This window comes from Podarcis filfolensis, assembly GCF_964270895.1.
Source record: "Podarcis filfolensis genome assembly, chromosome: 7".
Taxonomy (NCBI): domain Eukaryota; kingdom Metazoa; phylum Chordata; class Lepidosauria; order Squamata; family Lacertidae; genus Podarcis; species Podarcis filfolensis.
This window is the reverse complement of record NC_139603.1, coordinates 54,995,276-55,012,695: the sequence shown is the minus strand read 5'-3', so window position 1 is coordinate 55,012,695 and position 17,420 is coordinate 54,995,276. Positions and strand designations below refer to the sequence as shown.

General features: G+C 41.4%; 1 protein-coding gene across 2 annotated transcripts in view; it reads left to right on the top strand.

Moving 5' to 3' along the window:
* Window positions 1-292: 292 nt before the first annotated feature.
* The window catches only part of TOX (thymocyte selection associated high mobility group box), a 183,858-nt gene continuing 166,730 nt past the window's right edge, over window positions 293-17,420 (top strand). The window contains exon 1 of one of the 2 annotated variants that reach the window (XM_083622992.1): window positions 293-1,259. In XM_083622992.1, the coding sequence (XP_083479118.1) occupies window positions 1,125-1,259 (135 nt within the window). In that variant the 5' untranslated portion in view covers window positions 293-1,124. The remainder of the gene's footprint in view (window positions 1,260-17,420) is intronic. The other variant, XM_083622993.1, reaches the window with a different exon arrangement.

Sequence of the window (17,420 nt, the reverse complement as noted above, 5' to 3'; positions counted from 1 at the left end):
CCTTTTCAGCTCTGCAATTCTACACTTGGAAGCTGCAGGCTAGAGCTGCCTTGAAGAAGTTCAACTCTGCACATGCTCAGAGGCTCTCCCCTCTCTTCCACATTGCTTCCAACGGTCCAAGAGCAAAGCTAAACTACTGGGGACAGGCAGGAAATGGGGGCTCAGCCTTGCTCAAACTATCTTAAAGTCCTGGCACCCACCCACCCACATTTTCTCTCTTCTTTTAATCGTCTCCTGTCTCCCCCCACCCCCCTTTTGCCTCGTTTCCCCTTCCTTCTTCCCACAGAAGCGCGGAGATGCCATAGTAACTAGCCCGGGTAAGGGCAGAAGTGCAGCAGGAGAGTTGGCAAGGGAGGCCCGGCTGGCGGGCGCCACAGCGCCCCCTGTCTGCGCTCCGCGCGCGCTCCGCGGCGAAAGCAGCAAATGGCTCTGGATTCGCGAGCTCCTTTGTGTGGAGCACACTCGCAGCGAAGCGGCCGAGGCGCACGCCGGCTGCCTCCTCTCCGCCCTGCCGCCAGCGACGCGGGGCAGCCCTGCCGGAGCCGGGGGTCCGCCTCAGTCCGAAACCCAGCGGCTCGACGGTAGCTAGCGGGGGCTGGTGCTTTTTTCCCCCCCGGCTCTCTCCCTTGACTCCTCTCGAGGCGGGGAAATAAAGACCTCCGAAATAAAGCCGCTGAAAAGAGAGCGGAGAGAGCGAGCGAGAGGGCGCGGGCTGGGCAGGGAGAGGCGAGGGCGCCAACTCTCCTCAGGCGCAGCGCGGTCCTGGGCTGCTTCGGCGAGCGGCGCGTGTGGGGACAACGGAACTCCTCGAAGTTACCTGCCCGGCTGTGAGAGAGAGAGAAGAGGCGGCTTTTGCCTCAGGTAGCCGTCGCCGCGCCCGGCAAGACCGGCGCTTTTCGGAAGAGTTTCTCTTCCCTCCCACCAGCCCTTCTTCTCTTTTACGAACCGCAAACGGATGTGAGGCGGGGAAGGTGTTTCTTTCCTCTCTTCTTCTCCTCAGGCACCTCAGTTTTCAGGGGTTTCCCCGCCCCCCACTTTCTCTCTCCCTCTCTCGTTTTGTTTTGTTTTGCCTGAACGCCGACACGAAGCGGGAAGACGAGGAGTTTGCTTGATGTTTTAGTGCGATGGACGTACGGTTTTACTCGCCGCCGCCTCAGCCGCCGCCTCAGCAGCCGCCGCCACCCTCGCAGTCCGCCGCCGCTCCGGAGACCCCTTGCCTGGGACCTTCTCCTTGCCTGGACCCCTACTACTGCAACAAGGTGATTCGGCGTGAGGGGGGGCCCTGGCTACCCCCACCCCGCCCGCCCCCACCCCACCCGCTTCTCTTTCCTCGAAGGGAGTTTGGCTTGGTTGGCAGATGGCTGGGCAGCTTGAGCGAGACTTGGAGCGGGGCAGGTTGCAGGATGGAGCCAAAGGCACCACCAGCGCCCTGTGTGTGTGTGTGTGTGTGTGTCTGCTTGCCTTGCCGTTGTGCAATGTTTGTGTTGTGCGCGACGGCGGGGGAGACAACTGGGCGCTTTTGCGAAGCCCCTCTCGGCCTGTTGTGTGGGGTGGCCTGGGCGCCTTCAAAATGCAAATCCATGAATTAGCCGAGGGAGGGAGGGGGAGGGAGAGAAAGCCGCTTCGGACTCGCAGCCCTTACTCGTGAGTAAGTCCCATGGCAGTTTATGGAGAATCCAACGTAGGGCAATGCTCCCGGGACTGCAGCCCTGCCTAAGCGCAAAGTCTTTTTTCAAGTGCCCCCCCAACGCTTGGGATGCTCATGCGGGAGATTTAAATTCACCCCTCTTTTGGGTGTTACTTTAGGGGAGGGAGACTCGAAGGACAAAGCGTGGTCAGATCGCAGGCTGGACAGGGTTGGGGTGGGTGGGTGGGGGACTGTGGGGGGTTTCCAAATTGCAGAAGCGTGGCAAGTTTAGTGTCGAATAGAAGGAAGCCCAGAATCAAACTGCACCCGTACCCTTTATAACTTGATTCAGCGCCATCAGAACAAGTTTTCTCCTAAGTAGGAAAGACGAGGCGGAATTTGCAAAGCCCTGGGCAGGGCAGAAAGAGAGTGGAGTGTACTGCTCAAGAGTTTCGCGGGACTTATTCCAAGTATGTGTGCATAGGGTTGCAGTCCGGGTCGTCTTCTTCTCCTGTTTGGTTTTGTGCTACACTCTTTAACGCTTAAGGCTTCTGCCCCAGAACTTCAGGGCCACTGATTCTTTATTTTCCACATTCTTTTTTTCTCCCTGGCTTCAGCCAGCTGCTAATACTACTATGCATGATGTGCAACTCCCCCCACCCTCCTCTGTTGTAGAATGGGCAGTGCTGGCCATAGGAAATAATCAGGAAGTGCAAGCTTTCCAAAACACTCCCCCAGGAGGGGAGAGGAACAGAACTGCGAGCAAGCATTGGTAGTAAGATTTGTTTAAACCTGGGTGCCTGTTAAGCTTTTGTTTAAGCGCATAGTCTGGAAGGCTGGAGCTTTTGCAGGCAGCACCAGATCTTTTTGTGTATGTGCCGTATAAACTCCTCATCTGACTAATCAGCACCTGGCTATTCCTTGCTTGTTGGTGATTCTGTGCTTGGTTATTGATTTGCAACAGATAAGGCATTAAAGATGCCCTTTTACAAAAGGGGAGTGTGTTCACTTTATGTTCGAAAGTGGAGTGTGGGCATAAGCCCTGGGGTTTTTGTCTGTTGTCACCGGTGTGTTTGTGTTTAGGAGCTATTTCAAGTGTTTGTCTAAGGCAAATTGCACCTAGACATAGTGCTGTAAATACAGGCTTCTGTTTTGCTGCATGTTTTAAGAACACAAACTGTTGCACTGTGATAAAGACCCATTCACTTTTCAGGAAATATTTCCTGCATGATATCATCTGTCATTCATTATCTGAGAAACCCTGATGAGGACAAGACTTAAGAGTGTCCTAACGTCTTAAACTTGGAGCTTGCTGGCAGAAATTCATTAGGTAGATTTGTGTACAGTGATCATCTGGGCTGCAGCACTTGGGCTTTTAATTGTTACAATCAAGTAAAACCCATCCTTTGAAAAAGTTACCTCTTTTATAAAGAAAGAAAGAAAAGATTGAAGTTTGGATAGCAGGAATGAACCCTATTTATGTGCCAGGCTGTTCATGTGCTGAGGCTTCTTAAGTATTGAGCAATGATGATTATAGAACTACTTTCACTCTGTGACTTGCCACTATAAAATATAATCTCGATTATCTTTTATTGTGAATTGTAAGCCTGCCATGCTGAAAAGTAAAGAAGCATTGGGTAGAATTAATGACATAACCGTCAAAGTGCCTGAAGAGCCATTTGGCAATGAAAACTGGACGAACGGTTATTAAATCTATCAGTGATTTAAAGCTTCAAAAAGAAGGTAATGACTTGAATACACATTTCGCTCATCATACTCAAGATGGTGAGCCAGATTTAATTTAAAAGTTAAATGCTTTGGAAAATCAGGAATTACGTTAATATATTAAATCATTTTCCAATTAAGTGCTTTAAATCATTTTGGGTGGCTATCATTTCTGATTGAATAAATTAATTTAGAAAGCTTCCCCCCTTCTCCGTTTGCCCTATGTTCCTAGTCAGTTTTTTATTTGCCACCCCCCCAAAAAAAACCTGGTTAAGTCCAAGCATAAAGAAGCAAACTTCTTTTGACTGTGAAAATGAGGCACTCTATTTAACTTAGTCAGGACTGATAATGGATTTCAGAAATGCTCAGTTGTAAGACTTGCTCTGTTCTTCTTTCTTTCTTTCTTTTTCTAAGCTTAGGAATGACATACCAGGAATGTTTCTTGTAAAACAACATTCTTCAAGCAATGTATATCTCTGTCAAACAGCCCTGCCAATGACCATTGATTATAGAAAATGGACTTAGAGTAGCTTTGCTGGCTGGGCCCCTATAAGGCATGTGTTGACTGAACATCTCATTTTCCTCCAGTCCCCCAGCCCCATCTATCCAGGCTGATTAACGTTGTTATGAAGCCTTAACTTATGTGTGCTGTTGTTCTTGGGTACAAAGAACATTTTTATGAACAGCTGTTGGATAATTTCCCCCCTAAATGCTGCATCATCTTCAGCAGATTTTATGAGTACAGATGCAATGGGAAGCCCTGTAACCTAGAACACTAATAGCAGACATGCCTGTGTTCACTGTTTCCTCTGAACTTTCAAGCTGATTAGACATTGCAGGGCAAACTTGTTTGCTTTGTATAAACTGTACTATAAGCTGCATTTACTTCAGAGTGATCCCTTTTAAGCCAGCAGAGTGGATCACAGTCTTAAACTTGTTTGAAATGATTGGCAATCAATCAGTGATCCTCGGGTGCAAGTCTTCTGACATACAATGTCATAGTTCATGTGTAGTATAAGAGTTGGCCGTATCTACATATGTTTGTGGCACAAGTTAAAATGAATCACCCTTGGCCATGTTTTAAATAACATACAATAGTATAGATCTTTCTGCTCTGCTGATTTTTCTGTTGGCTGTCTTTGTTTCAAAAGATGACTGAGGTCTTTATAAACTTAAAAATAATGTCCCGAAACATTTTAGTTGGCCATTGCCATGTTTTGCCTTTCTGCATAGTGTGCTTTGTACGTATTGCATTGGATCATGTTTCTTTCCCATCAAAACCTCAGAGGGAGAAAAGTGAAAGAACAATGCAAACAATGTTGGTTATGGCAACTGTGTGAGGTATCTCTTGTACAAACAGAGAGAATGGATGGTATGCTGCTGTATATAGGTCAGCCTCTGAAATAACATAGTGAAGCTCATAGGCTGGGCAGGCAGATTTAGACTTGAGGTAATATGGTTTACCTCTGAAACTTCCAGGAGAGCTGTTTAGGGATGGCAGCCTAGATCCTCATAACTTAAATTTCCCTGGAAACAGTTCTGTTGTTATATGCACAGGGCATGAGCACAGCAGTAAAATAACCCACTAGCCTTCTGCTGTTTAGAGATGTCATGCCTTTAGTTTGAAGATATATCCATAAAAACCAGTATTTACTCCTTACATATACTGATTTCTTAAGTACTGTGAGTAGACGGTTGCTTATAATTTTTGTAAAGTTGCTGTTATTTTGAGCACAGCTGAACTGTTTAAGTATCTGCTTTAATATAATTTTGTTTTGACACTGGTAATAACAGAGATGCTGACTTATGCCAACAACAGGAGGGGCATAATGGCCTTTATGGCTCCCAGTAGCTAGCACTGCAAAATTATGTACGGATTTTCTCCCACCCCCTGAGATTTACTGGTAAATATATATATGCCCATGGCTCATTTGCTGTTTACTTCTTTATACTTGTCAATGCAGTGGAAAAATACAAGCTGATTAGATAGAGAGAAAAACCTAGACTAAACAAAATGGGGGAAGGGAGCAATGCAACATAAGGAAATGAGTACATAAAACTTCTTTGTGGGCAAGTAGTATTTTAAAACTTCTTTGTGACTCCATAGTCAGAAAACCATAGTATTTACAACAAAGATTCTTGTTAGTCTTTAAGGAGCTATAAGACTCTTTGATATCTATGTTGCAATCTACAACACAATGCAAAACAACTACCCCTTGGGAAATGTTTATAGTGTTTATTTTACTATTGTATCTTTATCATGCCAAACCAAAACTAAAATTGAGCTCTTTATAAAATGTCCCAAAAGTGTATCTCTTTCACAAGCATGCTTTGTTTCTGATGCCTGGTAGTCAAACTCCTACTCCCCATTGAATTCTAGGAGAGTCCCTCAGGAAAACTCTAAAGTCCTTACGTAGCTAATATTTCGAGAAATTTCAACATCTGTGTGGAATCAATTGGGTGTTGAATAAATTTTGTTCTTTATTGTTTTCTTGAAAGGGTAGTTTTGGGTGCTTGCAGAACATTTTTACTCCATTTTTACTCTTAAAGAGAGAGAAACTGTGCTTGTATTACTGATTTGTTGTGTTGATGTTTTTAATAAGCTTTGATACATTTTATGGTACCAGTTAATGGCCACTACTTATCGTGGACAAATTAGATTGCAGTATTCCAAAGAAGCTCAACAACTTTTGTTCCCCTAAAAAGCTGAACAACTTTGACCTGAACCCCCAAAAAGGGGATAGATCACTGCCAGTTTTTAACTCTGTGAGTAGATTACAGTCTCTTGGGAGTTGGCCACCCCTGACATAGTGAGTTAGCGTCTCTAATATGTGTGTAATAATGAGTGGCTCAGACCATCACTTTACCTATAAACAGTGACTTCTGCCAGTCCTCTCTTGGGAAAGGCCTGCACGAAACATATTCTCATGAATGGATTCAGCAGGAGCTCTAGATTCCCATTCATTGCAATTATTATGCAGCTGAAATATTTGCTATGTTGACCATGTTGAACTAGGACATGGATGAGGCCCTTCAGATGCTGTTGAACTCCAGTTCCCATTAGCTCCAGCCAGTCTGTGGTCAGGAATTATGGGAATTGTAGTCCAGCAACATCCGGAGTCTCACAGGATTCCCAAACCCTGGTGTGGGGAAATCAGGATATATTGTGCAGCTTGACCTATCACAGTTTGAGATTTTCAGTTCTTAGGTCCTGATCTTGAAAGGCTTGTGTCCTCTGATACCAAAAAGTATTAGATAGCACAGAGCTATTTTCACAGTTACTTTTTTAACAAACAAACCACAGAGGTTTTGATAATAATATAACCTAATAAAAATATAACATAATAAAATATATTTAGGCTCCCTACCAAGGATACAAACCTAGTAAATGAAATGCCATTGATTCCAATAGACTTTGCTCAGAGGCATGTCTGTTTAGGATTAGGGTCTGAATACTTGCATTAGGTGAGAGACCAGAATTCCTGAAACACTATATCCAAGGCTGACACAATAGCACATACTGAATACTCCTAGCACAAGCTTTCCCCTTTCAATCAGGGTTTCACAAACTTTTAATAGAAAGTAGGCGTCCATTCTCTTCTATCCATGCTCTTTGTGTCAAAACATATAACGGTGGCAATTTCTGACATTTTTTTTTTTTTTACAAAAGTGATGCTTGCTCTGTGTGGATGTTTTCATTAAGGAATTGTTATTCATTAAGAAACCTGTTATAAGCTGATCAGTAAATGAGGTTCTCAATGCAAGTGCCAATAAACAGTTAATTATAGACAGCGAGACATGGAATTTGCTTAACCCCAAATGAGATTTTTCTGGTGGTAACATTTTCCCCCTACAACATTGGGCTTGAAAATGGCAACCTTGTAATATACTCTGCAATGAAAAGTACATTCCAGTTTGGCAACAGATTAGACAAAAAATTCTGTTCAGCTTGTTGTCTGTGCTGCAATGTTCAGCGTAAAGTGGATAAATGATCTGGGCTGAAGAGACATCTTTTGTACTTGCATTTTAAATGCCTCTTTGTATGTAGTCCTTTCATGTTCTTTTGTGTATGTATATATATATGCAAATATATAGCTATATATATAGATATATAGTTACTTTCTTCAAATCTACTTTAGTGTATAAACCAAGTGAAGTTTGTTTTTGTATAATTGCTGTGCTCCAACCTCTTGTCCAACCATTTGATTTTGTTGGTTGTTGGGTCACCAGTCTTGAGATGATTCTGAATAGCTTGCATATCCATATTTGTGTATGAAACATGTTGGATTACCTTTACACTAGAAACCAGTAGCCAATGATTAGCCAATTTTGTTTAAATGATGCACACACTATACATATATATTGTAGCTATTGGCTGTGTGTAATACATCTCACTAGTGTTTAAATAACTACATTGTCTCCTGGTCTATTTCAACTAACAAATTAGTTACTGCCATTAAACAAACAACTTGGCATGATGGTACTGAAGGACTGCCTTCTTCCTCATGGCTTCCTGAATGGTGAAATTCTCCTTGGAGTTCCTTTGCCCACAGAACTGGCCCTGCCATTAGGCAAAGTGACATTAAGCTGCCTCAAGCATCTGATTTTGGCTGTCATGAAAGGACAGCAAATTATTTAATTTATTATTATTATATATTATTATTTTTAAAGAGGGGGGCGAGGTGCTTGCCAAAATAAGTGGCTGTGGGTACTTTGCACCTTTGAAGCATACCATATCCTGTTCTGTCTCAGACAGCAAAATGTTTGGGACTGGCTTTGTTCTCTGAGTCCCCAGCCTTTGAAGGTAAGGTGGATGGTCTGGCCTTTTCTGTTGAAAGGCCTTTTCTGTGGTGGTGACTCAATTATGGAACAGTATCCCCAGGGCAGCTTCTTTGTGCTAGTATTCATTGGTTGTTGTTTTTTTTATCATCGAGTGAAGACAGTTTTATTTGCTCAGGCCTTTTACATTTGGTGGTTGTGCTAAGGTACAACTGGTTGTTGTTCATATTGTATTGAATTTTTTGGTCAGCAGTTTAACTATGTAGCATGAATTAATCTGAAAGCCTTTTGACAGAACAGCAGGATAGGCAATCTTTGGAATAAGTGAATAAAAGTATCAGTCATTCCTGTCCCTATCACTTCTTTGGCTGGCTTGTCCCATAGGCCGTAATGCCACTGAATACAACAGCAACTTGTCATGAGAAGCCCTGTATCAGTTTCTCCCCTCAGTACTGCCACCTTGTTTATTCAGCACATAGGCCTTTCTCAGGACTGTACACTCCATACATTTAAACCACTGGGAGCTGTAGTTTACCCTTCACAGAGCTACAGTGCCCAGTACCCTTAACAACCTATAATTCCAAGGATTCTTTGGATAAGTCATGTGCTTTAAATGTGTGATGCTTACACAGCCTCTGTCTCCTTTGCCCAACATTCTCTGCTTTTCAGTTAATAGTCTTCCATCTCTCAGCCACCACATCCTGACTTTAAACCTCCTTCTTAGCCCTCTGCTTTGACATTGCCCAGCACTTCTGTCCTTCCTTCATATCTTATCCCTCAAAGCTGCATAAGCTATGGATTGGCAACTGGTCCAGATACCATTGGACTCTAATGCAGGGGTAGGCAACCTAAGGCCCATGGGCCGAATGCGGCCCAATTGCCTTCTCAATCCGCACGGTCCGGGAATCAGCATGTTTTTACATGAGTAGAATGTGTCCTTTTATTTAAAATGCATCTCTGGGTTATTTGTGGGGCATAGGAATTTGTTCATCGCCCCCCAATATAGTCTGCCCACCACATGGTCTGAGGGACAGTCGACCGGCCCACGGTTGAAAAAGGTTGCTGACCCCTGCTCTAATGTCTATCAGCCCCAGGTGGTATAATCAGGGATGAAGGGAGTTGTCATCTAACAACATCTGGAGGGCCACAGGCAGCTTACACTGGCATTAACTTTTCCTGCGTAAAGGTTTCAGTGATGTGAGCCAGATAATTTTCTAGTACTTTTATTTTCCATGGGAAATTTTCCATTTCTTAAATTCATTAGTAATGATGTCGAACATCTAATACCATATTGGGCAAGCTTGAAAGCTTTTAACTTCGTTGACTAACTAGAACTACAATAAACATGCTAAATTAGATAACTATCAAGAGCATCGGAAAAAATTCATGTGCAAACTGATTCTTTTCTGATGCATCTGGTGGGGGAGGGGGGGATCCAATTCTTCAAAAAAGAAGCCCACATCACTGGAAGGTTTCTCTATTTTCCTATCTTCTCCCTAGTATTCTTATCCTGTCTCTAAGCTATGTATTTCCTCAGCTAAACCTAACCTCCTAGAAAATGCCTCACTCCACACAACCCCAACCTCTCTGGGGCACAAATGGTAGGAGGGAAATAGGACAGGCAAAACAAGAACAACCAAAAAAACCTGTCTACTATTTGTATACTTAATTTGTTGAAGTCACTTATATCCAATTCAGCATTGTTTTCAAAGGTATATAAGGTACTGGCAACATACAGGGATTTACTGTATGTGTAACTTGTGTCCAAGGTGGGCCAGTGCACAGTGGTGGAGGAAGAGGAGTGTGGGGGGAGCGCCCCGCCCCCGGCAGCACGACCCCCAGGGTGCCATTGCAGCTGCTCCCCTTGTCCATACTGGGTGCCCCGCCCCCCGCAGGTGACGTGCCCTGCCCCCAGGACACGCGCCCCGCCCCTGCAGGCGGAGCAACCCACCCCCGCCTGCTCTCCGCCACTGCCAGTGCATACTGTGGTTCATGTAATGGGTTTCTCAACATTCGGACGGAATGCCTCCATCGTGCATGTAATGGGCAAATGGTAGAGTCCTTCTTCTTTTACTTATTGAAACTGATACTATCGAAAGAGGGATACACTGTTTGTGTGGAAACAGCAATACCAGGGTATAGGCATCCTGCATATGGTGGGTCTGTCTGTGCTAAGGATCAAAGGCTTCCCCTCACTCATTCCAGCTTTCTCTCTACCTGTGCTCACTTTCTCACTGTTTTCCACAATAGAGGAGCATAGGATGCCTACTTGATTATTTAGCATGCCTACTTGATTATTTTGGACGCTAGTCTTTCTGCTGTGCTCGAAGAGAAGTTGATGTCCCTGCTGTCATTAGATGGGGAAAGGGATTTGGTATAAGAACATGAACTTCATTTCTTTTTTCTGCTGTGGTCAGTGCTGAGGTAATCCATTGGTGTGTCATCTAGGGCAGGGAGGGTCAGAAGATACAGTGGGATCATCGTCTACTGGTAGAACTTTGGGTGATTTGCAATAGAATGGAAGGATTTCTGCCCCCTAATTGCTAAACAAGAGCAATACACCAAAATGATCCTTCTCCAAATTAGACTGCTGAAGTGAAAAAAAAGATTTGAATAACCAGGAATGGATTTTTATGTGAAAGGACTGTGAGTTCATCTTATTTCTGGTACTCAAAGCAAATCCTTGTGCTCAGTAGCTGCTCAGAGGGAGGCTCCATGTTCTTGGATATTCCTTTGGAGCAGGCTACACACACACAGAGGAGGATCACTTTGTCTAATCCATGTAGAATTTGATTTATAGTTATAAAACATACATAAAGGGAGAAAAGAACTATCATTTTACAGGTTTCTGTGTTATATTTTGTGGTTAGGCTGAGTGGTATCCTGCGTGTTCTCATCCATTAGAGTGTCCTCTCATTCACTAGTTAGTTTCACTTTGTAAGCTTAAAGATTTCATACTCAGGGTCTCTTAACAGTTAAGGCATAGTTAATCTGTGTGGGGTAGCCAACATAATGCCGTACAGATGATATTGGACTATAGCTCTCATCAGCTCTAGCCATCATGGCCAATGGCCAAGGATGATAAGAGATGTAGTCCAAGAGATGTATACGGAGGGCATCATGTTGATTACTCCTGATCTATACTGAGCAATCCTCTCTGGGTTAAGAACATAAGTAATAAGTAGTTACTTGCCTATGCTTTGGAAGAATCCCAACAACACTCACACACTAATATTCCTCCAGAAACTGAACAGTCTATCTTCTGCCCATCTCCACAAGAAAACAAATCTTTATATCTGTATGTCTTCTCACCCCGTTAGTATATGATGTTATAACTACTGAAGATGTTTTCTTAAAAATCCACATCCCTTGCTCATTTAATAGTGGAAAATAAACTACCAGTTCTGTGGTTTTCAGCTGTGAACATAATAAATGACACTATAGTTCTCCTTCTTTCAAGTTCTAGCATTGTGATACTTCAGTATTATATTCCATCGCTGCCACCCTTTGCGAATGCAATCAAATTTTTTGAATGGGCTATAATTCTTCCACTTTGGGCAAGGCCATCCTTACATCTGACAATAAATGTTTAATGTGTTGTATTTCTCCCCCCCTCCACAAAGATATATGTATTGTAAAGCTTGTCAATTTATTTCTGGATCAGTCCAGTTTTTGTTGTTTACAAGACTTGCTTTCCATGGAAGAGGCTTCCAATGTTACAAAGTCCCTTTGGCAAAGAATAAAATTAAGCTGATACACATTGTGCATATCAGCCTCAAGTAGCATGCTAAAAAAAAGGGGGGAGTAAATGTAAAATGGCAAGAAAAACTTTCAACAAAGGTACATTTTACATTTGGCAAATGCAGTAATTAAAATTAGTCATAGAAACCTACAGATAGTAGAGCTTAGCATCATAGTTAATGATTTATTTTATGTTAATGACTTTCTGCTAGGGCATAAAAGACTGCTCATAATGGACTCTCAATGCTCTATTCAGTTGCCAAGGATAATGGGATAATCTTCCCCAAAATTAAGCTTTTTTTGAAGTATATTATGCTGTTATTTTTCAAGTTAACTCTTCAAAATTTATTGCAGCACTAATCTTTCAAGACCTACTTGTATCCTTAATGGAAATGTGTTTTAGAAACATCAGGTTCCTTGCTCGTTAACCAGGTCAGTTAATTATGTTGGAAATGTTTCATTTTATGTTTAGTTTTATATTCTAGAGATTAATATTCATGAAGTGGAAGTCTTAAATGTGGCGTTAGATTCTGTGCTGAAGCTGTAGATGTTCTAGCGGATTGCTTAAGTGAAGGGGTTGGAATATAAAGCTTTTTAGAAATTTCCAACTCATAACTAACTGACCAGTAGTGAAACCATTTTTTCATTTTGGACTGGGATGTTTGTGGGTTCTTTTTTTTAAAGAATGTTGATAATTGGTTATAACCAACACTATATTTCAATAACAGATAATTTGCCTACTGAAGTTTGCATAATGTGCTAATCATGTCTAGTGGTTAATAAAGGCCTCCTCTCTCACTCCCCTGATGGCTATAAAAGGCTATTATGTTTGTGGCAGCAGTTCAGGTACAGCTGCTGTGTGTTAATAATGCATCATTGTCCCACTAATAAACACAGCAAAGGTCATCACCCTAAGCACCTAAAATACCTATTTTCTATCCAAAATATTTATTAACACCTTAAAAGCATATCTATTCATTTTAGTTAACTGTATGTGAGTTAATGACACTCATAGCTTCTTGTGTATCAAAGCTTTTGACTCCTCTGTTGTACTGTGGACATATGTTAGTGTTGTAGGTAATCTTTTACTGCTATGTTCCCTGCCCCCACCCTTGCCCATTTTAGCAAGCTGTGCAGTGTGTGAAGACTGGTCTGGTGTTGTACAATTAACTAGATATGCTGCTTAGCAGTAATGCTTAGTTTTTAGGTGGCTTAGTTGAAGATCATAGGATAAGAGATCAGGCTGGTGGGATGAAGGACAGGGGCTTTTCTACCGTTGCCCTATAGCTATGGAACCCCCTTGCCGAAGATGTACAAGCAGCCTCCTCCCTGAGAGTGTTTAGGTGGCCTCTGAAAACATTTTTGTTTAGGATTGCTTTTAATGAAGGGTTTTAATAGGCAGTAGTCCCTGTTTTTAGTCTTTTGGGTGGCTGTATTATAGGGACAGAAATCCAATCACTTAGAAAGATATGAAATGTTATCATGGTGCTGTTTACATTTTATATGGTTTTAAATTGTTTCAAAAGTTGCCAGCTGTCAGGGGAAATACTGAATTTTGAACGGCACCTAGTAAAAGTATTAAATAAGTAAAAAAATAAATGAATACACAGTCTTGAAGACTGGCTGACAGTAATCATAGTTAAAATGTAGTGACGTTAATTTGTGTGTGTGTCCATGCACACGTTAGTAGGGTGTGGATGAGTTTCTTGCATCTGTTTGTGCAGCACACTTATTTAAGTTTTAGCTTAGTGCTCTGTGCTGTATGTCCATGGCCTATTTGTTACTCACATATTCCCTTTTAAAAGGCAGGGATTGCTGTATTCATAAAGGCTTTATAAAATATACTTTCTCCAGACAAAGAGGATTCACATGGGATTTCCATTTTGCCAAGGAAACATGCAAATCAATAGGCCAGCACTTATCTGCATTGAAATTAGGTATACTGTAATTTATGGGCATAGCAATATTTTTTCCTCTGTGTTCCATAGCCTAACATTCTTTAAGGTAACCCTGGTTATGTCTCCTTGGAGAGAAGCAACTGAACAAATCTCATTTTCATATCATGTGCTATTGTCTCATGTTTTCTGTTACTCATTTTGATAACCTTGCATTTCTCCCCTCCTGTTTTGATTTGGAAACAAATGTTCAGAGAGCAGAGTGATTCAACTGTGTTTCTATCATCAAGAGAAATGAGAAAAGCCTGACTAACTGAAGGAGTTTTATTTGTGCCGTACACAGCACACAACAGTTCATTTGTCATGGTTTAAATATATAATACAGACAATAAAATGTGTGCAGGCACAGTTGTGATATATGTAGTGTCTGGCCTCGTTCCTATTGTTCGTGGTCTCTACGGTTGTCATACATTGTTCTTTGCACATCATCCCCTTACTTTGACACAATTTCTAGCTTTCAGTGCTGCAGCATTTTCATTGCACAATATACATGAGTTTGACAGGGTGTGTTGAGGACAACTCTGGCAAGCAATTGATATTTTGAAGTGGCAAGCGTTTCAGCAGCTGCTTGCTTGTGAAAAAGGAATGATAAGATATACTGTATTGTTAGTTTCAGGCAAAGCATTAAGGTTTAAGCTCTGTAAAAATGTACACATTATTCGTCAGTGGTGAAGCAAGTCTTTTATGTTTTTTAGAGCTTAGCTCCCTGGCTGATGTGAACTAGAATGACATTGGTTTAATGGTCAGTAAATGAATAGGAGTACTTTGAATTTGAACTGCTGCCAATTTTGCACCAACAAAGAAACTGACAAAAGAAAGATTTTATGTGAAATGCAAAGCGCAAGAAATGTTTTGGAGGGAGAGGAGTAGCAAAACTCCAAAAGAAATATTCTTTAAGACAGCGTATAATTTAAATGATACCAAAATGGTTAAATTATATTCATTTCATGTGGCTCAACAGTTTTGGACATAAGCTGTTACATTTAATGTCTTGCAGAACTTGTGTGTCTGCCCAGTCTTTTAGAATATATCTGTGTGGAATTCACAGTGTGTTTTTCTAAGTACCGCACTGTGCCCTGAAGGCCTGTTGGAAGAACATTAGAGTTGTCCACTGCTGGGGTTCCCAAGTATCTCTCGCTATCTGGTAGTGCGAAATTGTAGTTTAATCAGTTGTGGCATTTCCAGTGTGTAACATTCATTAGCAAGGCAATTTGTCATGACTGTTAATAGTCAGAATGCATCTGTTCTCCTCCTCAGTCACTGACCATGATAGGTACAAAGGCAAATATTTCCTTTTCTGAACTTAACTTCTACTGAATTGTAATCCATGGTTAACTGCTTCAAGATGCATGCACCAGCAGCACATCAACAGGACTATGTTTCCCCGACTCTGCTTTTTATAGGTTTCCCCCCCATAAAGTATATTAAAGGCATTAAAGGGTAGGCATTCTTTGATTAGTTGTTAAGCAGGAACTGTAAGTTATGGGTGTAGTATTATCTGTATTCCGAGAATAACACTATTTAGAGAGTGTCATATATTAAAATGCATGAATATATATATTAAAATAATAGCAGCAAGTATATAGTCTGCCAGTGATTATTTACTTGGAATGCTTCACTGATTTTATATTCACTTAATATTTTACAGCCAAAATCTTCCTTTAAATTAGAAAAAACTATTATTGTACATAGCAATATGATCAAGATCTAATTAGAAAAACTTTATATGTTCACCCTACCCCTGCAAACTCCCTCGTAGTTATGGTTCTAAAAGTAAGAGGTTAATTTATTTCTGTTAGATGTTTTTTACACATAGATATTGCTCCTGTGAAAGACACAAGCTTTATGGTGCATTCTTAATTTTAATAAAAGGTCCTCTACATTTGATACTTAAAAAAAAAGAATCTGAACCCAATGTTGATAAAATCTCTTCCTGCTGATAACAAAACTGTTACTGTTTAAGTTCTCATTTAGCAGTTAGTTGGTACGCTTCAGTGAATGTTGTCAAAAAGGCTTTTCTCTTGAGTGATAGCCTTGTAGGAATGTGAATAGAGATTTTAATTGTATATCATGTGTGTATATCAGAGTGAGTGGATTCACTGACTCTACTTAGCTACATCTTTACAGGTCAAACATGCAAAAATACTGTATATATATATATATATATATGTGTGTGTGTGTGTGTGTGTGTGTATATATATATATATATATATATATATATATATATATTGCTTAAAGATGCAGCCAACCACTGGGTTGCTTCCAGTATTATGTACAGTACCTTCATTTTCATTATAAAGTGACCAGAGAATGCCAGGATGTATTTTTTCATAGCCTTTGCTCAGCAAAAATTTATAGCTATCGCAAAACTAGGTTTATTTTCTAAGCCAGTGAAAATTTTAGCTGAAGCCAACCCTCCTTTAGTAACGTGGTTTCTACAGTCTTGATTCACAAATCAATAAATAGGAATGCATATGATTGAATGGGACCTGACTTGGCCTAAATCTAAGGCTGATATTTTACCTAGGATTGCACAAAGTGAGGATGACTTTGAATAAAAATGCGCAAGGTTCTAGAACCAATGTGCACTCCCAACTGAGATGCCTACAAATGTGAAGATAGTGCAAGCCTCTTGCATGGGAGGAGATCTGGAAGTTCTGGTTTGTATTAGGAAGCAGAATGCTTGAATTACTCCACTTTCTTGTTTCTCCCTAAAGTTTCAAACATCTAGAGCTAGCTGCTCTTTCTGTGATGATTTAAGGTTCGTTTTATACCACAAGGGTACTAAGCATTATAACAGTGTGAAAAGTGACATTCTAACCAGAAAGCATAAAGCCTAATCAGGGGTCAGCAAACTTTTTCAGCAGGGGGCCGGTCCACTGTCCCTCAGACCTTGTGGGGGGCCGGACTATATTTTGAAAAAAACATATGAACGAATTCCTATGCCCCACAAATAACCCAGAGGTGCATTTTAAATAAAAGCACACGTTCTACTCATATAAAAACACACTGATTCCCGAACCAGGCCGGATTTAGAAGGCAGTTGGGCCAGATCCAGCCCCCGGGCCTTGGTTTGCCTACCCATGGCCTAAGTGTTAAACTTCATATTACATTGAAAATCAATAGAGTACTGTGGTTTCCTGAACATTATTTAAAATTGAAATGAAGCTATTATTGGGAGAGGGGCTGCCAACTAGTTTGCAATGGTGGTGCTGAAGTTGCCCTCCTCCTCTCAATTGTTTTTACTCATATTGCCCACTGTGGTTTGCCTCATGAAGAGAATACCCCACCAGGCAAACAGCAGTTGCCCTTTGAAAAAGGGAAACTTGGTCCCACTCCAAAAAGATTGGCAGCTTCCAACAGCTCAGTTTGGGAAAAGAAGTCAGAGAATCCAATCACAATGTTTCATGTAAAGTGTAGCTTGTCCTTGAGTAGACTGAACAGGGCAGAAGTCAAAGGAATTTGTGACACCCCTGTAGCCTTTATCATCTTTACCCCGGTTCTGTTCTTAGCACCCCAGAAAGTCAACTGGATTTACCTCACGATTAGATCTTCCTTCAGATATTCGAGGAATCAACAGGTGATATCACTTG